The 24,107-nt window shown below is 36.7% G+C and overlaps 1 protein-coding gene across 16 annotated transcripts in view; it reads right to left on the bottom strand.

Moving 5' to 3' along the window:
- The window catches only part of LOC121468114 (uncharacterized), a 299,333-nt gene that overhangs the window by 208,033 nt on the left and 67,193 nt on the right, over positions 1-24,107 (bottom strand). For 6 of the 16 annotated variants that reach the window (XR_012052914.1, XR_012052920.1, XR_012052927.1 and 3 more), the window contains one exon: positions 7,341-7,824. The exons of 3 other annotated variants lie outside the window; for them this stretch is intronic. Coding sequence is in view for 1 of the 13 variants with exons in the window: in XM_072922141.1 (XP_072778242.1) it covers positions 7,629-7,824 (196 nt within the window). In the remaining 12 variants the exon portion in view is untranslated. 7 more of the 16 variants (XR_012052915.1, XR_012052922.1, XR_012052916.1 and 4 more) reach the window with 4 other exon arrangements.

The following is a 24,107-nucleotide window of genomic DNA, read 5'->3' as shown; positions in this document are numbered from 1 at the left end:
TACAATATTTGAAGCTTTCTCACAGTGTTTTAATATTGACCTGGAAGACATATTTTTATGCACAAATTGTCTTTCTGTAATACTTTTGTCTCTTTTGGAATCTTTAAGTTAAAATGTGAGTGTTTTAAAGTCCTTTCCATGAATACTGCAGGTGGAACCAGTAGTATTCAGTAACTTTTCTCAACAAGTGGCAGTTTCAAACACTGAATTTGTGGCATAGTTCTGGTTCAACCTCTACTGCCCAAGTTAGCATAAAAATTTGACTGATAACACTTACTAAACATTAGATTGTCTGGAATTTAATTATGTCATGTCTGTCTTTCTTCTTCTTGGTTACTGTCAACTGTAATGTACTGAATCATGCGGTTAATGGAGATTTTTAAGTCTGCTTTGAGCCTTTCATAGTTTTTCCCATATTTATGCTAACACTTTTTTGTTTAATTATCTGTAAATTATTATTCTTGGCAACGCTCCACTTTTCAATCATGAACTGTTTACCTTCCACACAGGCTTTTTTTCTTCCTTATCTGTGCTGGCTTGTTGATACATCCTACTCCAACAGCTCTTTTCCTTTCCATATATTGTACACAAACCTCTTTCTCCTCCTCAGCTATAACCTCACCTTCACAGCTTAATTCTCTCTCACTTTTTCTGTGTCACAAGCAATTTCTTCTCACATTTCCACCAGCATGAGATGTTTTAGGTCCTATTCAAAAAAAAACAGCTCTGGCATTAAATAATGCCCATGCCTGTCTCTTCAATGGGCAGGCTTCTATATGTGTTTCATCTGGCCAGCAATTTGAGACAGGTCTAGCTCTGTAAATCATATTCATTGATTGGTTGCCATTCCTGCCTTCCTGCTTCCTTCAGGACAGTGAGACCAGGGCTAGTTATGCTCATCACTTCCAGCAACAGTCTGTCCTGCTCAGGTTTTCAAATCAATTGCAAGAAGTGTGTTGTAGTATAATATGAAACCAGGGCTTCTGTGTTTTTATTGAAAGTGAAAAGGCTATTAAGCTGGGGAGGGAAGTGCTGAGTAAGCTATACTTGCACTACTAAAATACATTTCTCAATTTATTAAATGGTAACTGTATTATCCAATTACCTTCATATCCTTAACAAAGTTACAGGTCACTTGGAGATAAGTTCAACTCTTCTGTAAAAAAAATAGAAAAGATCTCTGAAGTGGAGAACTAACAGGTATTATCCTTGAAAGGGTATAGCTTTAAAAATTTTTGTATTTGCTCTTCTTTGTATTGTTTTAAGCTTAAATTTCAATGCCAAAAGGAAATAAAGCTTCCTAAAAAGGAATAAAAGAAAGTAATGTTTTTTTCCTGATTTTCAGTTGTGAGTCTTTTGTTTAAATTACTGTCTCACTGAAAGCATTTATCTCCTTCTTTGTAAATTTAAATCTGATCATTTACTTAATACTTAGTGAAAGTAACTTGGTAAATAAGCAATAAAAAAGCAAGGATCTTACAAAATGCACTTTTAACTTGACTGAGATGCTTGCAGCTTTAAATTATTTTGATCTTCATCTTCAGAATGCCAACAACTGAAGGTCTGAGTATATGAACAAATTATCAGATTACAGATTTCCCTGTGAACATCAAATGCAACAATCACTAAATCACAACCATGTATGTTTTCAGGATAACATACAGTCCAATTTGGGCTGTTTCTTCACCAGCAAAGAAAGGGAATTCTTCACTCTTCCATTTACTGTTGGGTAAGAATGGAGATCCAGTAGGATCCCACCACGGATCCAGCTTGTATACAGCAGCTCTTATGGATTACAGTGCTCCTAAACAGAAGTGTTTCTGAGCAATAGCAGCATTAGAATGATATGAAGAATTTGTAAAGAACTATACTGTTTAAAAAATTAAAATTCGTTGGAGTTTGAGTCAGCCTTTATTATGCTAAAGGACAGAGTATTTTATGAGAAGCATTTTTATACTTCCAACACATGGCTGGTGGACTCTACCCTTCAAGTAGTTAGGCACTGAATTAATTAATATTTCCTGGAATGAGCCTTAGTCCCCAAATATTTTCAGAAGAGGTCTGTTATATCTGAAACAACAAGTTTCAGGCATCCCAATTAGCAAGAGATCTCTGGTTAAAACTTGTTTATCAAATCTTACAATGATTAAGTCTAAGTTGGAAAAAACTTGTTTTCACAGATAAAGGAAAATTAAAAGTGAGAGGGCCAGCTTTGATCCTAGGCTAACTCGGGTGACTTGCAGCCTTGTAAAACCAGTGTAGCTGCAGGGTACATCGGTGTATGAACCTGTATTCCAGTCAAACTTCTTTTAATTGAGAGAAATGACACATCAGAAAGACAAGTGTTCTGATGATTATTGACTTCTTGTTTCACTACTCGTTCATTCGGAAACAACATGGATTACCTTTTTAAATATATTTTATTCCCCCAGTTTTGAAGAATCCTTCCCATTTATGAATGTGGAAAACATTCTCAATCTTTGGGTCAGGTTTCAGCCCATACATTTTCCCTAATGAAGCATGTGAGACTTTGCCAGGTCTAATGATTAGCAACTGAACTATGCAGAAGTTGAGAAGGTTTGTGTGGGCCAGCTGATATATTCATGATGGGTCAGGCTTTCAATTTTAAACTACAAAATAGCTCTGGTACCATTGTAAAAAATTACTATTTTCCCCATCATTTTTTTAGCCTGATAATTGCACTGGAGACCATTTATACCTGGTTATCACACTATTTTTCAGATTCTTCCTGCAGACCCAGACTTGCAATCTTCAATGTATTCACATGGCTTTAGTGAAGCTGTTTTCACAAACACTGCAAAATCAGTCTCCTCATGCCTACCATCTCCTATTATTTCTAGGTAGTTTTTGATCTTTTTTCTTTTTCTTTATAAACAGAGTTCCATAAAACAAAATATTTAGCATTCCAAATATTAGAATCACTACTAAGCACTGCCTTCACTTTCAAAATGTGTTCTTGGATGCTCAGGTGCCTATGTCAGCATTTAGGAGGATCTAAGATAACAGTCTTCCTAAATTACTGATTGAGTAGCAGTGATTTGCCTATACCAGTAAAAGCCCCCGACTATAAACTTTATTTCATATAATAATAATGAGACAGATATATATATATATATATAATGAGACTAATTATATTGAGACAGTTCTGTGAAAGTATTTTCCATGTATACTTTCTGATTTTACACAGATCTAAGGTTCTGGCAGCTGTACAGAGCTCTCTGAAAAATGTTGCCCTTGCTTCTATCTTATACTTCCTATGACTGCATGAGCTCGCTAAAGCATGCTGGTGTTTATCTCCATCCAGCTAAAAAATGTTTGTGTGTCTTCAGCTGTATTTCATCTGTAAAATTCTGCATGTCATGCTTTATTCTCTTCACCTTTATTCCCTTGAGTATTTGCTCCCCTATTCCGTAAAGTTTGTCAAATTCTATAAGTTGTTGGTGAGGAAGTGGGAAGGAGGCGCCTTGTTCAAAATCAGTGAACAAGTTATTTAAAGCTGTTTCTATCATTTCCAGCTTACTTCTTCACCTGAGGTACCACACATTCTTTAACTGAGTAACTTGATTTCTGCCTCCTCCAAATTCCTCAGTATGTCATTACTTCCCACCACTTGCTCTCTCCCCAGACATCCTTGCAACTTACATCCCTGTGCAATATTCAGGTTTCAGTGGACTTAGAGTCATCACAGTGTATGTGATTCAGAAGGTTCATACTGACTCAAGCACTGTTCTCTTTCTTTCTTGAGAGCTGTCAGTCTCCTGTGAAAAGAGTCTAGAGGGGCATGGACATCCTTCATCACATGCACACAGGATGTAGACTGTGGAATCATCTGGATTTGCATATTTCAACCTTTAATTATCAAATTAATCCCCAACAAATTTTATCAAATTCCTGTCTGTTTTCTGTTACATCTTTGGCATTATACTCTGTGACAATGAGTTCCACAGTTTTGTGTTAAAGACAAATACTGTAAAATTCAGGTGCTTGAGTAGTTTCCATTTAACTGTTAGTTTAACTACTCTTCCTTTCTCCTCCCACACAAACAATTTGAAAACTTTCACAGTAACATTTTAAAAAATATAATTCCAAAGCATTATCACCACCATTTTATGTGACATCTAAAGACTTTTTTGAATCCTTCAGTGTACAAATTACATGGAAAAAAAACTATTTCTTGATGTTAAATACTTCGGAAAAAATATTTTAAAATTTTGAGCAATTGAGGAAAAGGGAAAAATCCAAAGATAATAATATAATGTTTTGGAGGACACATCTGTTTCCCTGTACTCTGATTGAAGCATCTGATTCAGTTGTTATCCCTGTGGTTGAGAGAAGTAGTAACAGTGTTTTTATGGACATACCTGTCTGTGTGGCAATCCTACACACTTCAAGCAGTTCCACATGTAAGATCCAAATTCCCATGACACCAACCCAAACCAGCAGCTTCCAAGAGTTAGTTTGAAAATGAAAAATTTATGTACGAGCCAAACAGTGATGCATAGGAAACAATTAAATAGTAACTCTTTTTATTAATATCTGCCATACCTCTGGCTCTCAACAATTGGAATAAATCCATTATACATTACCTGTCTGAAAAGAAGAACAGAGAAGAAGAATACTGCCTGGTGATGGATGCATAAGAACAGAAGATAAGTGAAATTGTCTTTGCAGGCCTTGACAGTGGCAAGACAGCCAAAACTGCATAAAATCACAAGATAGAAAATTTACCTTGGGCATAGTTTCTATAGAATTCTAGGCTTAATTTCTACACAGTTCTAGGTTTGTCCTATAATATGTCCTATAATATGCCTATTTTCTTAGCTGTTAGGAAGTCTTTTTATGTTGTGGATATCTTAAAAATTTGTCTGCCTTTTTTGATCTGTTCAGCTTTGTACAGTGCCAAATTTTCAGAAATTTTGCATAAGGACAGGAATTTTTCTGCTTGCTCTAAGGAGCCTCCACTGTAGTGTCACTGATAGGACACTTCACATTAAGGAATTGACTGACTACAAAACATTTATTCATATATATATATGTATGTATGTTTATATTGTTTGGTCATCTTCTGAATCTGAATTTGTACTTCATTAAGTTGATGAGAATTTTGCCATTGACTCCAGGGAGAACAAGACCAAATTTTGATTCCATTTTCCCTGTAATCTCTTTGATATTTTCAGTCTCCTTTCACACTGTCCCATCAAATCTTCCTAAACTTTTCATTATTTTCACCACAGCCTTGTTGCAATTAGCTATAATTAGAATTTTAAAAAATTTCTCATTTTTATCTTATGAGAGTTCAGTAATCCAAGCTCAACTGGGTCTTTGGATCTTTTCTTGCATCTTTACACACACACTTTTCTAATAAAATTCACAAGTAACACACATACTAAATCAACTAAGTTAATTTACAATTATGTATTAATTAAACTGACCTCTGAGAATGGACTCTTTTTCCTGCCACCAAGTAAGCATATTTTCCCTTGTGGTAGCAAGGAATTGTGACAGAAGAAAACTGTCTTCTACCTTTAGTTTACATAAAAATATAAAGGACTGTATTACAATTTTCTGTACACAAAGCTTTTATCTTTTGACTGAAAACCTGTCTTCCGTCTTGAAATTTAGAAAATATATATAATATCAACTTGGGACAGGATATTATGAAGTATTTGAATTGTAGTGGAATCATTTTCCTTATCACCAGCTACAGAGTCAGTCAATTAATTGGCTACCAGCAGGTCCAATCGTGCCAAATCCCTGTGTATTAATGGATTTGGAGTAAAGGGCCAGGGATCACAGAAATTCAGAACGAATGTCTTCTTTCCTACCCCCTCAGTGATTAGTGTGGATTTAGCACCTAGGAAAATATACTGAGCTTTACACCAGTTTGTCTCAAAGGGTAGCATGGCACAAAATACGGGCAGCAAAAAATTCCTGGCTATTTTGAATGGAATGTTATTTACAGGAGAATTATGCAGCTTATTGAAGGTTTTATTCTGTACTTTTGCTCCCAAATAGAGACAATAGAGCCAAAGATGTAATAAGCAGTATCCTCTTGGCAGTTCTGCCTACAGCTGTCTTCATGATGACAATTGCCACCTGATAAATCTGTGGATGATAGCACTGAATTGGGTACCATTGCTAGCATTAGCCATAGGATGCAACAAGTGGGAGCACAAAGCACAAGCCCTGGGAAATTGGGCTGTGCGGTATGTGATAAATCTACTTCGTATGGAGATTTTACAATATGCATGTAACTAAATATTTTTTGACTCAAAGCCCAGTTGTCCAGTATGGTCCAGTATTAGATCATGTCACAGATCCATTGACTTGGTCTCCACCCAGCGCCTGAGGCAACAATGTTTGAGCACCGTAACAGATAACCATTGGTTTGATTTCTCCGAGAAGGTATTTGCCCCAGCTACAGTTCCTTAAATCTCTATGCATGTGAGTTACTATCACCAGTATTTCAGTCATATGTCTAAATTTTAAAAAAGTAAGACAAAGAAACAAACAGCCTATACCAACCAATGTGTGTAGTGTGTTCATTCTTTCCAGGGCCAATGGAGAGGTGGTTTTCCCTGCTGTTTCTGCAATGGCTTGGTGATTGGAAGCCTACCCCATCTGAAATCTATCTTCTACATCTTGTATTGAAAGACCTCTTCCTTGGAAAAAAAAATCCTTATCTACTATGCAAACCCTTACTCAGAATATTTGCTCTAATTTTTTTTGAAGCATGTCCTTCACCAAGAATAAAATTCATTGAACTAGAGATAAAGATGCAAAGTATGACAAGGAAAACAAAGAGTAGGAATTACAGATAAAAAAGTTTGCCCATTAGGATGCTGTCTGGAAAGGATCCTATTTCTGTACCTCCCATAAGGAGAGTTTGTTCATGAAACAGTTTTGGAATTACCATAACATAAGCATGAAATTGGCTCCAAGCTTCTCATCACTGCACATGAAGGAACTTATGGGCAAAAAATAAAAGAAAATAGTAGTCTCATTAGGAAAATATAGCATAGAGCAGTTTCAACTACAAAACTCAGATGAATATAAATTCAGCTGAAACTTTTAGGATCATCAAGTTTGAGTTTAAGCACAGAATAGAAAAGAAAAAATTGATAATTATGAGAGACTTATAAACAGATAGAGAGACAGGCTCTTGGTCCACCAAAAATCACATTTGTCTCCTTACATTATAGTTTTTCAGCTTATTTTTGTTTGTTGATTAGCTCTGCATGGTTAGCTGCAACAAAAAGATAAAAACTGCACAAGGGAAAGAGAAGGAGAGGAAAGGAGCAGCACACTGATAAAGGCAGTTTTGTGGAAGACAATAAACCTTTATTTGGAAGTCTTAGAGTAGGAAGAAATGCAGTGAGTTACTGGGAAGGGAAATGTAATTACTAGTTAGAGAAAAAATTCAAAGGGATTCTAAACACTTCAAATGCATTCCCAAGCTATTTCTGTGTAAGCTGCCTTTAACACCTCACCATGCTTTAGTTGTAGTGTCTTCCTATAACCATCCCCCCATAAAACTGCATCATCCAACTTGGTTCTACCTTCCTGCAGCTCAAGCCTGTGAGTTATTTTTCTACAAATTTTTCAGTTTAGGGAGGACAAATCTCTCTGCTCTTTGGCAGCAGAATTTTCAGCCGGGGAACATTGTGACTGTATCTCTTGACAGTCTTCACTTCTAGAGGCTGATCAGCCTCTTTTGGGATTTCTTCAAGGATTATGTTTCCCTGACCATGTTCTTGCTCCACTCCTCTGGAACTCCTCCAAAGGCCCTCAGTCACATAGTGCCTGAAATGAGACAAAGAATGACAGCAAAAACTCTATTAATCCTGAGTGGAAAAATGGTTTCATTGGAGGGATCATAGTTGTTTAAATCAATGAATCCCTCTCTGAAACTGAGGGATATTTTAGGTTCACTCATTGCAGTTCATGTAAGCAAATGCAAAGACTGAATATAGAAAGCATTTATATGCACGTATATGTTCTGTCTAATGTGCAACATACAGCTGTTCTGTTTTATGTCTGAATTAAGGGGAGAAAACATAATAGCTCTATTCTCAGCAAGGAAAATGACACAGTAGGATTTTTTTACCTGACAAATATGAATTTACTGAAAAAAATTTATCAGACTTTTAAAAAGTCTAATTAATGTTACAAACACAAAACTCAGTATATTTGCATGAACTTTTCCAAATCTGAATAGAACCACTAGTCTATAAAACCAGCTCAACAGTTCAATGGAGACTAGTTTAGAACTGAAAGTAGATGTAAAGCAGCAGAGTCCTCTATCACTGCTGCCTGTTAACCTTTCCGTCTGCTTTCTTTTGTTATCTATGTATAATTTAGATCACCTGTACAGTCTTTCCTATGGATTTCTGAAAAGTTTTTGTGACTTCTGCCTCCTTTGAGAGTTGTTGCTCCATGATTTTCCTTCACATGTTGTGATCCACTCAAATTCTATAAAGTTATTATTTAATCAAATTTTGCGGTTTGCCAATTTCTATTAAAACCTTTCCTAAGCTGATTGCCTATCCTTTGTGTGCAGAGGTGGGGTTGTGGGGAAGGGGAAGACTGGGGAAGACTGGGAAGTGCCACATAACAGTTGTCACTATCAAACTGTTTTCATTTTAGTATAGTAATATTGTCACTGTCACCCATTAGAGTGTGGAAATTTAAAATTAAAGCACAAAAACTAATGTTGGCCCAAATCACCTTGAAATAAAGCTTTCTTGAACTGAGCACAATTCTAGCAGTACAGTTGTCCCTGCTTAACTCACTTTAGAAGGTACTGAGTCCAGTTAAAATACTTTCACCAAAATTCAAATTAAGGTTCTCACTGCTGGAGAACTTGGAAGTGTGTATCCATCCCACATCAGGATAGCACTCAATTATAAGTATATGCTTGAGTCTGAGTTTGCACTGCTTTGTCAACAGGGTGGTTAACTCATGCTCTTGTTTAAACGGAGGCTGAGTCCTTGCCTTGTGCTTCACAAAATAATAATGTGAGAATATAGAGGCTAAAACAAAGCCCATGGAGTTTCATAGCAATTTTTCTCTTGACATCTCTGCCTTGATAATCCTTTATGGACCAAAATATTGTCCAAAAACGTGAAAGGATAGTGACAACTGATAAACAATTTTTCCAAATGTCAATTTTCTTATTTCCAATATACATGTGCTATCATTCCAGCTATTATCAAATCTGTTATGTTCCAGTGTGATAGCATTAGGTGTTAAAAGTGGGAATAGTTAAAGGAAGCACTCTTGTTTCTATAACAAAAGTTATAGAAAGTTCCAAAGGGCAGATATAATCAATGAAGTCTTTGAGGGACTGATTTTAGAAAACAATGAGGTCTGTGGTTTCTCTTGAAGTTGAACTCACAGTATTGCAATTTTTTTTTTTTTTTTTTTTTTTTTTAACATCCTCTGAGATTCAGGAGAAGTATTCCAAGTATTCAACTGAAAATTATTTCCCAGAGAATGGAAAACAAAGTAGTATACTTGTTCCCACTATGAAATGAGAATTTTTCTCTATTCATTGTGTGTATATCTGATATGTGAGGATGTGTCTGAACATGAACCATAATATTGGTCTTTATTAGGCAAAGAAATTTGATCTCCTGAAGGATTATTATCTTCTTTTACTTTGGGCTCCCCCCCCCCCCTTATTCTTAGCTGACATGAAGAAAGAAATGTATATCATACCTAATAGACAAAAAGAGAGGAAGAAGGTTTAAAATGTTCTTGTGGATCGGGTTTGCTGTTCATCTCCAGCAGGTAAGTTCTTCCACACTCACAGACTAATTATTCCTGCAGTTTCCAGCCCTTAGCTGGATGTCAGTCTCTCCTAATGACTGAGATCTCAACATACAATCTAAGCTTGGTTGATCCTTGGCTTCCTTCACCATTAACCCATTCAGTTTCATGAAGTGGTGATGGCTTTGAAATGTGTACCACTGATCTTCAGGGCTATGGGAGAGCTCAGCAAATTCAACGGTCTTGACACCCTGTTCTAATCAAAAAGCTGAAACCAAGTCTTGTCAATTAATTGAAATGCCTGTAAATTGCTGTCTAACAATATATAAATAAATATACATATAAACAACTGATATGTTCCAACCCTCCAGTAAAATATTGTTTTGCCTTAATTTATTTACACCCTACTTTTGAGACTTCTCTTGATGAAAATCATCACAGACAGAAATTAAAAGCAATTTTTGGTAGAAGAGAAAATAAAAAATTACTTTGAGCATCTCAAAACACAGAAGCTTGAAATTTTATACCTGCAAGGTATGGCTGGTTCTTGTGCAGTGCTTAATCGAGTCAAAATAAGATGATCCCCTGAAAGTATATTACCACTAAATGTTCTTTAAGGCATGAGGTTTATTACATTAAGAGGCAGAAGAGGTGGAGATTAGGTGAGGTATACAGTCTCCTGAGTCTCTGGGGTTGAAGGGAAATGCCCTCATCCCATCAGCCACCACTGGCAAAATACACCCACACAGAAAAAGAGGCTTTTTCTTCTTGAGGTAAATACAGATGAAGTTTTGTCTTCATTGTTCAAAATGTGTGAGATTTTATATCTAAAAGCTAGACAAGCTCAATACCTGACTGAAATAACCTTAGAGAAGGTTACATATTGAGGGCTGAATTCAGGATGCTCTGTGAAAGTACATCTGTTTTATTTGAGACACACAATCTGTCTCATTCCAACCTGCATTTCTGGGTCACTTGAGACATTTAAACTGCACTTATAATTAACAGCTATTTTTAAACAACGAAAAATAGAGCACTGGTAAGGTACAAAAGCATTAAAATTGCCCCAGTTTTGCTTTTCAATAGGACACACCACTGCAATATGCTTCAAGATCAAAGAGAGCTCAGAAAAAAGAGACAGGCTGATCAGTGGGGATAAATTGTTCCCATTATGATGGTATAAGAATAGGGTTCTTTCAATTGAAACAATTTAATAACCACATTCATTACATTCGTGTCCACTTGGTTTTATCTGAACAGTTTTTGCATAACTGGGGAGCAAGTTCAATTGAGCTTATTCTCTAGAAATTAAGATGTGCGGGATTTGACATTCAGAAATTAAGCACTAATAGTCAGCAAAGCAGTTGTCTTGAGATTCCCCCTGGATATAGCTGGATCTGCCTACCACTAATTATGTCAAATGCAAATGTATTCTCTAAAAGACACACCAAAAAATTTAATTAGCTCATTTCCAGACAGCTAAGGTTATACTAGAGCAATGACAGGTATCAGAGCACAATCTTTTCCGTGTTTATATCACCACTTTCATAAAAGCAGAAGATGGGAAAGGGTAAAATTGCTGTTTGTAAATTTTTTTTTCCACTATCAGCAGCAGAAGCAGTTTTAAGGACGAGAGTTTTACAATCCTAAGCAAAGCAACAGAGCAGTATCTCCACAGTGACATTTTCAACTACATTTTTATAAGAAAGAAGAGAGTCATTGATAAATTTCCCTCTTCCTCTAGTATATTGACTTAGCAGCAGACACCTATGTTTCAGCAAGAAGAAACAGCAGACACCATGGTGGAGGAAGTTTGAATTTGCCAGTTCTCAACTCCATAGTATTGTGCGAAGTATGGGGTGAAGTGCTGCATGACTTGAAATACAGTGTGGATGTTAAGGACAAATCTGCACAAAAGCTCCTAAGAAGAACCAGAGATTGCAAACCATGTATAAAGCCCACCATACCCATTTCTGCCTGCTAGTCTTGCAGGTGAAAGGAACATAGACAGGAGCATTTAAAAGATATTTCCCAGTGCACATGGGATCCTTCCTTGTTTTCTTGTCACTGCCAAAACAGCAAAGAGTAAAGGACTGTTGAAGAATTCATTGGGTGGCAACTGCATAATAGCAGCATTTCTTCCCCTTCCCTCTGCCCCCTTCTTTTTATCAGAAGACAAAGTGTAAAAACTGTGAAGTAATTCTTGCCTCAGTGAAAGTTTTTAAATGGATGGCTTTTCTATAAGCAACAATTCTTCTTCTACTTAGCTATTTTGCAAAATGGCATTTGCAGTATAAAGCCATACATGGATCTAATATTGAGGAAAGGGTATAGACTTGTACAAATCACTGGAAAAATAAATATGCCATATAGATCAATAAATAAGCCTAATTCCAAAAAAAATCAAGCTCCAGCATTCCAGGCCAATTAAGATGTTATTTACTGCTTACATGATTGCTAGTTTGATGTTCTCCTTATTCATTTTTACACTATAGGCATTTGTTTTGTTGAAAGATATATAACTGATTTGTAAATAGAAAATAGATTTTATGTCTCATAAAACTGTTAATCCATGCTCCATATTAAATATATGCTGTACTATTTTTTTGCACTTAGACACAGCTCTAATATAATTAAAATAAAGTATGCTGGCTTTAATTTTTAAGTCATTTCTTAGCATAGAGCTCAAACAGTGCAACTGCAGCATGAAATGTGGTTATAATAGTCTGAACCACATTTCCTGAAACTAAAACATGGGAGATAATAGTGTGAAGGTACAAATTAAATGCAAATAAACCAGATTTGCCATTGTTGCTAATCCCTGGATTATATTTCAGTGAGAAAATTAGTTGTAATATTTAACTTCTTTGTATTGTAATCATTGACATATTATCAGTTCCATTTTCAGAGTTGGTATAGGAATTATTGCATGGGACTTTGAGAAAGACGCACATTCACCTTTTACACCCTGAGTGGACCTATTCTGTGGTAAACAATATTTAACAATATCTAGCATCTAACACAGAGACAATTAGAAAGCCAGCTGTGATTTTTAAAAAGGGTTACTTCAGTAATGGATACACATTTAGATGCTACCCCTTGACTTTTTAAATGTATACTATCTTCTGCACTGTCTTAAGTTCAACAAAAGATACACTAGTGAAACTGCCATTTTAAAATGAATTTATCATTTTATAAGCTTAATAAGAGCACATATATAAAAATCTAGCAAAATTTAATGTATTAATAAAGTTTATAAATTAGTATAAAGATGGAATATATTCATTTAAGAATCTATATGAAGCATTCACATAATTTTAACAAAATAAATGTAAAAAAAGTCAGCAAATGGATGCACACTTTATACATATGCAGCACTACAGTATTTGTGTGTAACATCAAAATGTTTAAGAAAGTTAGTCCTATTTCTTTGAGAGGTCATTTAGAACAACTTGCATTAATAAGTACTTACAGCATCACAGAACCATGTGGTGTGATAAATTTGTAGCATATCTTGCATCTGTGAGTAGTTCAATGTACAGCTGTAATATATACCCAAGACAACTGTACAGGTCACTTTTAAGACAGTCCTGTGCCACAGATCTCTGTACTACCATTTGAAGGGGCAATTTTTTCTCTATTTTTGAAGGGCCTAATTTTTTGCCTTTCAATTGCAATTATGCCAAAAAACAGGGCAATTACACAGGGCTGACCCCTCTCCAGGACTGCCCCATGTATGTCCAATCCACTGGCAAATCACTGGCAATTACACAGGGCTGACCCCTCTCCAGGACTGCCCCATGTATGTCCAATCCACTGGCAAATCACCCAAAAGCAGTTGATGGCAGAGGAAGGCTTGTACCAGGCATCATTGCATCTCAGAGAAGTTTCCCTAACATTTATCTGCACATTTTGTGTTAACTGCGGCGTTGATCTTTTCCCAAGTTCCAGTTTCCAGGTTCTCAAGGTAGACTCCAATGCTGCTGCTGCTTCTTTTTTTTCTTCTTCTTCTTCTTTTCTTCTTCTTCTTCTTCTTCTTCTTTTTTTCTTCTTCTTCTTCTTCTTCTTCTTCCTCTGTCTTCTACTCATCCACCTCTTCATTCTGTAATATAGAATCCACTGTGCTTGTTTTTGGTATTTTTATAAGGTGGTTTCAAGAGATTCCAACAGCCTGTTGTGGTAGGTTGTGTTCATGAACTTTTTTTTATTGAGTGGTAATCACAAATAATTTCTGTTGTCTGTGATTGGTGCAACTGGTTACAGAAGTATGGGGAGTTATAGATCCTTTTACCCCATCCTTTTAAAAGTAAGCAGATCACCATGCCTATGAAGTAGCAAGATTATTTGTGAATTCAAGCTTAATCTTGCATTCTACAGCAACTGATAGCATGAGGATGAAACTAGTCTTTTTGTTGAGTCATGCTTGACTTGGCTGAAGAGACGAAGAGAAAGTAAAGGGACCATAGGAAAAATGACTGATTTAGAAATTATTCAGAAACAAATGGGAGTATACCTGGAAATTAACACTGATATTAATAAGTCAATAGGATAGGAAAGAACCTGTCACATGTGTCATTTGAATATACCTGATCACTGTGAGATATGGTGCAGAGTTTCTTGCTCTGCTGTTAGATTCACAATCCCTTCCATTCCCTTAGAAAATCAGCTGCAATTAACTAATGAGTTCAAACTTACTTGGATATGTGCATAATCTTTCCATGACTTAAAAAAAAGCTCTGTTTCTTGGAAGCCAGGGCAAAAAAAAACAACAAAGGCTAATCTTGCTGTAATGTCTTAATTTTTGTATACATCTGTGGGGGTAATAGAAGTCAGCTGCATGTCCAGCTCTTACAGAGATTATTATATCAATCAGACTTAAAAGTCTGTGAATGAAATTTTGCACTCATGGCAAATAACTCTATCATCATGTCCCAAAAGGTCAGGGAAATCCAGCCTAAGTCACCCAGCTTTATATAAAAGACTAGCTGAAAGAAAATGTTTGATTTTTTAATGCAATTTTTCCACTTTTTCTTCATCATGTTTTACTTCTCCCTAGCAAAGGTCAGAATTATTTAAAACAAAGCTTGTTGATATTATTAGTCATGGTACCACACTGATGTGGGCTTGCATCTCATTATCCTGATACATAGCTCCACTTAATGTGAGGGAATTTGGCATTTAGGTTGTCACCAATTTAGGGACAGAAACTGTGAATATAAATGTCTTCTTCACTACACAGTATCAGCTTTTTTGCATGTGTTCAGATTTGAGTTATTTCTCTATGATATTTAATGTTTTAAAATAATTTGACGACTTGTCTACCTAAGCCGAAATTATGGTGTCTCAATAATTCCACTTGCCATTAACATTATTCTTTTAATTCAGTCATGGTGTTGCAAAACATTCACAAGCCTTCTCTGAAGGGGAAAAAGCTTAACAAAAACAACAACTTCCCTAGAGAGGTAGAGCACACTTATGCAGCTTTCTACTGACCATGCTCCCTGACTGGCCATGCCTCTTTATAATGGAAGTGTTTTTCTGGGAATAGAACAGAAAACAGCTAACCCAGCAGTGCAGAGGAATATGGACTAAAAGACTGGCTGTTCCTATAGATACAAAGGATATAGGATACAAATAATAATATTCTCTCATATTGTAGAGCTTTGAGATGTCCAAACTTCAGCAGACTTCAGTGTGGGCTGAAGGATAGCCAAGCTAGCTCTCAGTAAAATAATTAATGAACCAGGTGCTTCCCACCCACAGCTCATTTGTAGGGACTTTACCCTACACAGGCATGCAGGAAGGAATAGTCAAACATTGTCTGCATCCCAGCTTAGACCCTTTCAAGCCTGTATATCTCCAAGACCTATTAGAGTGTCCTGTAAATTAGATGTGCATGTTACTTGCAGGGGCAAAACAAGTCCTTTCAGAAAATAGAAAAATGAAACAACTCCTAGGCAAGTTGAGCCTGTATGAACAAATGAAAAATAAGTGGAGCAAACATCAAGTCTTTGACACACAAAAAAATCAGTTATAGACTTTTCATTTGCCACAAATAAATCTGTCATACCTAAAACTCATATTTTTTCTTTTTTTTGTTGTTGTTGTTGTTGTTGTTTCTTTACATAGATGTTTCCCCAAAAGTGAAAGACCCTCACTCCAGAACAAAAAATATCTGTGCATGGTCAAAAAATATTTGCTTCCATTTTGGTCAACATTATGTATAAATAATCAGGTCACAAAGAAATCTTGCTGCCATACTAGTTAAACTCATGGGAAAAGCATGACAGTAATTAACTGTACTAAAATACATGACTGCAGTTAAGCCACCTCCTATCCACTTAAGAATTTGCCTCTTACACATCTCCTCAGCACACAGCAGAAGAGGTCTCACACATTCTTTTTTTCATTTCAGGCCTCCTGCTGTTGCCTTTGATTGATAATATAGCTCTGAATTTCCTATAAAAGCTCTCTTCAGGCCAAGAAGCAGAAGGAAGTGGAGTTTGTAAAGAGAAGTCATATCCTATAAATATGGGAGGACTGTGAAGAGTATCCTAATGGCCTGTTTCTACCTCTTTCCAGCAGACCTTTAGTGCTCCTGCTGCAGCATCTACTGGTTGACCATGCAGAAAGCTAACAACTAAGTGTGAATGTGTACAATCGTAAAGTGTCACTAGAATTAAGTTCAGCTCATTTTTTTGTTTCTTCCGTTGTTTTGCCTGTGTGATCAGTCTTACGAAATTCACTTCTGGTCTGTTGCTCCTTGGTTTTCTCTCTAGACCTGAATACATTTTTTTTTTTTTTGTACAGTGGGTTCTTTTAAAGTTTCATCATCCAAAATTTTTAGTACCTGGGAAGCTGATGGCTTTCATCTCTCTGAACCTTTCAGTAGTACAACCATTCATACTAATTTTACATTTTTTAAATGTAGTTAAGTTTAAATGTAGTTAAATGTAGTTAAGTTTTCCACTGATTCTAACATAAATTTGAGCATATTTTTAAAACCCTCTCTTTTTCTCCTGCTTTATGTGTTTTGATATACCAAGGCATTAAGCAGACTGCTAAGGAGCATAAAACCACTACAATAAAGATTTCAGTCATAAAAAAGCCCATTGGTTTAGCCAGCTCTGCCAGTGACTGCTTAAAACTTAATATGTACAGACAGTGCCCAAATATCTGACATCTTACAAAACTGAGCTGTAGCTCAGCTGCTAGGAAAGTGTCTATTATCTCACTTAGTATAGTTGGTCAATCATAGGTTTTCCAGTCTGGAAGTCATACTACATGCATTTCTGTCTCGGTAGATTCTGAGACAGCTTCTTTGGCACTACTACTGTAGTACTGCCTACAGTGATTATGAAAAGCTTATACCCTCAGGAATGGTTATACCTTTTCTCTGAGAGGGCACCAAGACCACAAATTATTGTCTAGGTGTCTTGTGCATGAAAGTTACTGGGTGTCTGTTAAAAGATCGCAGGGTTTGATGGTGTTAGTCTCTGTCTTAGAATGAGTATAAAAATTCTGAAGAGTCAAATTTTTTTTGGCTGACGCATAATACTGAGGTTTTAGTGGAACTAGATAAAACTGATCCCAGAATCACAGAATATATTGAGTTGCAAGGGACCATCAGCCTCATCAAGTCCAACTTCTGGCCCTGCACAAGACCATTCCCCACGTGTCACACCATGTGCCCAAGAGGATTGTCCTTCTTGAACTTTATGAGGCCTCTTGAACTCTGTCAGGCGTAGTGATGTGAACGCTTCCCTGAGGACCCTGTTCCAGTCCCCAGTCACCTTCTGGGTGAAGGACTTTTTTCTAATATCCAACTTAAACCTCCTCTGACGCAACTTCAGGCTATTTCCTGGGTCCTGCCCCAGGTCATCATAGAGAAGAGATCAGTGCCTGCTGCTCCTCTTTCCCTGACACAGTTGTAGACCAAGATTAGGTCTCCCCTCAGTCTCCTCTTCTCCGGGCTGAACAGACACAGCGACCTCAGCTGCTCCTCATACAGCTTCCCCTCAAAACCTTTTACCATTTTTGTTGTCCTACTGAAGAAATAACACCAGGTAAAATCTTGCATATGTGTTGCCTCTATCTGTGTGCACCTGCATACTGTGCCTACTGTAGCTCTCATGGTACCGTAATATAAATTTTCTCTTACCACTGCTCATTTTAGGCAGGAATGGTGACTAATTTGCATCATAAACATGGAGTTCACTCCATTAGGTGGTTTAAGATAAGATTGTTCATGTAAATGCTACAGTGTTTCTACCATTGTGAACTCCAGGTATTAGTAGTTCTGGTTCATTAGTTGCTACAGTTAAAATGTATCTATTAATTAAGTTAAAATTCATAAAATTTCTCCTTTTCACAGTATCTCAGAACAAATTTTACTTTTATGAGCTCTTTTGATCAATTTAAGACTTATTTTCAATATAGTATTTTGTACGTACCACTGGATAAGAAAGTTGTTAAGTATAAGAAAAATGTGCTACAAGAGAAATGCAAATCTGCATAAACCTCATTGTGATTTAACCCTTTTGGAGCTGATAATAACATAAAGGGCTTGACTCTTTTTTTGCTGTGCAAATGTATACAGATTGTAGACAGATTGAATCCCTCAGTATACTACAGCCTCAACAAAAATGCATTCAGTTAATCTAACAATGTAGAATCATCACCTCAAAAAAGTATTCACTTCTTTAAAAACTAAAGGGAAAAATAAATATAGTGTAGTAAAATTGTTGAGTAGAGGAATCTATCTGGACATTTCACAAAACATTTCATTATGCTGATAATTCCCAGAAGTGCTCTCAAGAGTGCTTTAAGCTGAGGATTACTGCACTGGATCTGATGGACTTTTTTTGTAGCCCCTTTAAAAGGCAGTGAACCGTTTTTCTATTTTATTTAAATAATGCCCCTTAAAATGGATTTTTAGAGGTATAATAACTCCTTAAGAGTCAGTTATGCTAAACAGTTTCTCTTGATAGAAATGTTGTAAAACTCGTTAACTGCACAATTTCAGATGCTGGCTTGGTGAGCACTAACTGACATGTGAATGGCCAGAGTTTGTAAAATAAATTGAAATAGTTGTTGTATCACACAGCTAGCAATGCACAAGCTGTAAGCCACAAGGGGCTCAAACCTGACAGAAAATTACTTCAAGATGAATGAAAAGTGCTTGTTTCTCTTTATTAGTTTTTAGAGAACAATGAAAATGTTGAATTGTTTACAGAAAGGTTGATTAAATGTGGTCAGTAGGGCCATGTCCTGACTGCTAACTGTTAGCCTTCCCAGCATCCAGTCTCTTCCCTCTACCCCATGCATCTTCTTATAGACTATAATGGTCACACATCTGTGTGTGAAATGTGCTCATTTTGACATTCCTCTGCTGCTCTGAGCTGTTGAGGCCTTTGTTAGGTAAAACACTCTTGTCAAGCCTAACAAGCAGCTCATGCAATTTGCTGGACACTGCCACAGAGAATAGCCTTGCTATGAATTGCTTCAGCATCTAACAATGCTTGGTTCAATATTGAAATACATATGCATTTCTTTTCTTTGTTCAGCCCTGAAACTTTCTATATTTTGAAGAAATATATATTTTGCGTTAAAAAAAAAATCTGAAATGGGTTTGGCATCACAGCACACTGTTTGTTTTATTCTTTCATTATATTACGATGGGAGGAGGGAAAAGAGACTAGTTGTCCTTTTCTGGGTTAAATTCTCTTTCTATGTGATACTAAGGGCACAAAGGGGAGATGCATCATGCCACAACATATTCTAGCAGATTATCTGGTCTGCTTTCAAAGCAATTCAAATTAAGGCCACTTTAGAAGAAGTGGTATTTGCACAAGATGGCAACAGAAAATGTCCCTTTGAGGCAGTGACTTTTAAAAACAACTTAAAGATCAGGTTCATTTAGCAGCAATCAAGACAGTAAAAAATCGCTGTGAATTTTACTATGGCTGTTGGACACAATTGTCTTCCTTTTTTTTTCCCCTTCCCATCCTATTCCATAGCCTTCATCCCTTCCCCCTCTTCCCCAGAAGAAAAATCAACCACTACTGTGCAAGGGTTTGAATGCTATTTGTGGTAATCTGTCACTTTGCATAGTGTTCCACCCTGATGTGAAAGCAGGATTTTCTTTTTTTTCTATCTGTAGAACATGCTTTTCCAGGCCTATTATGCATATAAACAATGGCGTATGTAATTACCTTTCTGGGGTGGCAATTATTTCTCAGCATAAAAGCTGAAGATAAGGCAATCCATCCTGCTACCCCCCACATCCAAATAAAGGATATCCTAAATATCAAACAAACAAAAATAAAATTATTTTGTGATGACATCAAGGCTGCTTATGTCAGCCTGGAAAGGGACTGATACAATCACTGTGGCCTCTAAATGTTAGTATGATCTTTTTTTTTTCCAGGCAGTAATTGCTTTACATTTTGTTTCAGACTGAGTCATTTCAACCTTTGCCTAGAAGCCAGTTTTTGCACCCCACCTCCTTATACTGAAAACTTTTGCACTTTCGCTAGGGCGGATTTCCTTGGCAATCCTGTGGGTAAGAAAATACCATACCTGTCATGTCAAAGCTGTTGGAGGGTGAGAAATGCTGACTTTCTTGTCTTGCTTCAAGCTGTGGGAGGTTATACAGGGTGGTGAGTTGAGAGAGTGAGGGATGAAGAACTTGTCTTTCCTTTTCCCCATTGTGTGTCCATCTTGCAGTGTATGGTTGCAGTCCTCAGTGCTACCTTCAGCTGGGTATCTATGGACAGTTCTATCCTACTTTCACTATATCTGACAATTTAATTTAAGGTTTCCACTATTGTTATTAATTTAGGTTTTCCACTATTGCAATAAAACAAGGGCCTGATACTACCAAGCTATATGATTAAGTTTGTGATAAAAGCTTAATAAAAGCGGGAAAAAATCTCTAAACACATTGAGCAAGGATGCTCCCATTCCTAGGTTTCTCTTCAGAGACGCTCTGATGCTTCTTGCTTCCTCCAGTGAGAGCCATGCATGGGTAGAGCTGATATATGCAGCACTGCCCCATCAGCAGCTAGGAGCTGTCCCGCATTTAATTCAGTCATACAGCAAAATATCAGCACAAATACTGCCCACCTATATGTTTACAAAACAGCCTAAATACCTTTTGTATCTGGAGAAGTGGAGGGTATGATACCAATGCTACAATGAAAGCAGCATGTGTCTCTTCCTCTTTTATAGTGCAAATCAAATATGCAAAATTCAAATTCAGTTCACCAGCAACAACATATGCTTATATTTATAAAAGTGTGTCTTGTGTCCTTTCTCAATTAAGTTTAAGTGAGGACTTTTCTGAGCCTTTAATACACACTTAATGCTAAGAAATTAGGGCCAAACTGAAGTGGATTTGTGTATGTTTCTTTCGTTCCTGATAATGTCGTTGTCAGTGTGCCTAACAAGGTATTCCTAATGTAGATACTACTAAATGAAAGGTGTTTTAATGATTAGTCCTTCATTCTCTTCTACACCATATGCACTGGGAGCCTGGCTGTGCTCTTTTTGAGTTGCATGCTTCTACAAATTAAAGAATGAAGGGAGGAGTAAGGCCAAGAAGAAGCATACACAAAACATAAACTCAAAATATGATTAGTGTCTACCTGCTTATCTCCTATATACAGACCTTTTTATTACTCACAATATGGCACACACCCTAGTTTTCTATATATCAGGCAGAAAATAATATCAGGCACAGAAAGAAGGAGGTAGAAGAAGAGATTAAAAATTTCCTTTCTTTCCAGTCTCCTCTCCACTTCCTTAGCTGAAAGGACAGTGAGAAGCAAACATACATAGTTAGGCACATTCTTCAGGCCAGGGACATCACCAGCATATCAATTGAATTGAATGGTGTAAGCAGCTTTCCCAAATTTGTATCTGCTGGTAATGTCAACAGAGGGAAATAGGAATTAGTAGTTGTCATCTGATTTTGTCAGCCTGGTAGTGGATATAAGAGAAATTAAAATCTCCTGCAAAATGGAATTCACCTTTGCTGGGGAATACAATCACAGCTTTAAAACTTTTCTTTTCTTTCAATAGATGTGAACAGAAATAACAAGAGCCAAACCAGAGGAAATACTAATTATGCCGCCAGGATCTGTGTCTAACTCTCTTCCTTGTGAGCTTGAGTAGGTGGTTTTGGAGTTGCCCCAAGTGCTGATTCCATCACTGCTTTGACTGTTAATAAGTTTTCTCCACAAAGAAACATTTTCCCTTGATGAAAGTTCTTAGGGCCATGTTCACATTTGCATATGTGCAAATATTTTGATAAGGTATGAGCTAAGATGTGTTAATTGAAAGGAGAAAAGAGTGTACTGTGAGATGATGGCATCACAGGTGGTGATGGTACCATAAGCTGGTGTTTCTTGCCAGCTATCTTCTTGTACAGCTTTCCTATACCTCCTTTCCTAAGAGCATCTCAAAACACTTTGCATAAGTCAGGATTTCTACCATTATTCTGTAATAGAAAATTACTATAATTGTTTTAAGGTGAAATACAGTGAAATACAGAAAAGAAATTAATGTCATTAGCAAGAATAACAAAACGTTGTTACTAAAACTGAAAATAGAACAACAGATCCAGACTGTGACTAAGCAGATCCCTTCCTTTTCTGTTTCACACTGTTGTAGGTAAGGACTAATACCCAAAATTACCAAGTTATACGCTTCCTATGCATTTAATCAGGATCAAGAAACAGCTGTGAAGCCATCCTTCTTTGCAAAAAGACGTAAAAAATATTAAATTTGTTCTGTCTTTTCTGACTACAAATTTTGGTCAGAAAGAGAAATTACGAGTTCAAAGAGATGGGAGAGCTTCTGGGTCTGAGATCTTTTTAAGAGAAAAATAATCTGTTTGGGAGCTTTATATGCAATATATTACATTGTTCATTTTCCTGTGTGAGGATGTGATGACTTCATCGCCCCTCATCTACTCCCTAAAACTGGGACTGGCCGCATTTTTTTAAATTGTGATCTTCTTTTCCCAGTTACATTAGATTTATGAACTTTAGTCTGGTTGATAGAGCAAATATTGTTTCTCATCTGTTTTCACAGTTTTAACCTCCAGAAAACAACACAGACGACAGTAACAGTACCTTTCCATAAGACACCAATACGTCTACTAGGAGCCCTAATAAGCACAGCCACCTCACCACTTTTATTTCAATTCAAAGCATGTCCAATTCAGCAGTCATGGAATTCAATCTTACCCATTCAGATGATGGGCTTTGACATACTACATAAACCTGTAATTAAAGGGAGGATGTGTTATAGTCGCTACAGGATATTGCAGCTTTCCTCATTCTTTACTACTGGTGGGGTAAAGCAGCACAAGCAGAGAGAAGATGAAAGTAAGCTACTTTGTGCTTAAAAAGAGTGTCAGTATCAGGCCAACAGTTCAAATGTTCAATGTAAATAATGTTAATTTGGCTTTTCAGTTGTAAGACTAGTTAGTGGAAAGATACCAAACCTGCATGTAAAATAAACTCAGATTTTACAGAGAAATGCCACAAATATAAAAAGGGACCTCTCTCTCCCAGTACAGTGATACTTAAAAATGTAAACCTTTGACCTCTGTAAACACCATTTCTGTTTTCTTTTGCCTATGACCTGCAGGTGGTTCATGTCTTACCATGGCTCTTTGATTCAAATATTCTGATCTGCAATTACTTATGCAGCAATTCAAACCCAATTTCAATATTGGCTACTAGGTTGAATTCACACTAGTTGACAGCAATGTCACATTCCAGCTCTCTGTCATTTTCTGATTCCATTAAGAATGAAATATTATGACTTAAGAAAAAGGAAAAAAATATCTAAAGAGTGATCATAATGAGTCAATTATACTTTTGTTGCATGGTCCTCTAAGTTCACATTAAATTTGTATTGCTCATAGCACTTGAAGAGGAACATTTCTATTAAAAATTAAAGCAGGTGAAGAGTATCTACAGTGCATAAGATAATTCTTTTTCTCGCAATCTGACAGCAGATTACAGCTTTACGCACTGCATTGTCCATCTGCATAGATCATGTGTCCCTCCTTGAATGATTTCACCATTATTGCTAAATCAACATTAAATAGCCTTTTTTGGGCCCAGCCTCCACCTGTTTTTGCAGGAAAGCTTTGGGCTGAATCCCAAAGGTTACTTAGCCTCAGTATCCAGCCAGCTGCAAGGATGGTGCTGGGAGCAACCTCTTTGGTGATGACATACGGTGATTCTTTCCTTCATGTGCAAGGCCAGCCCAGGCCAGGTCAAGATCAGAACAACATA

Source organism: Taeniopygia guttata, chromosome Z, assembly GCF_048771995.1.
Source record: "Taeniopygia guttata chromosome Z, bTaeGut7.mat, whole genome shotgun sequence".
Lineage (NCBI taxonomy): Eukaryota > Metazoa > Chordata > Aves > Passeriformes > Estrildidae > Taeniopygia > Taeniopygia guttata.
This window is presented reverse-complemented; position numbering and strand designations above follow the sequence as displayed.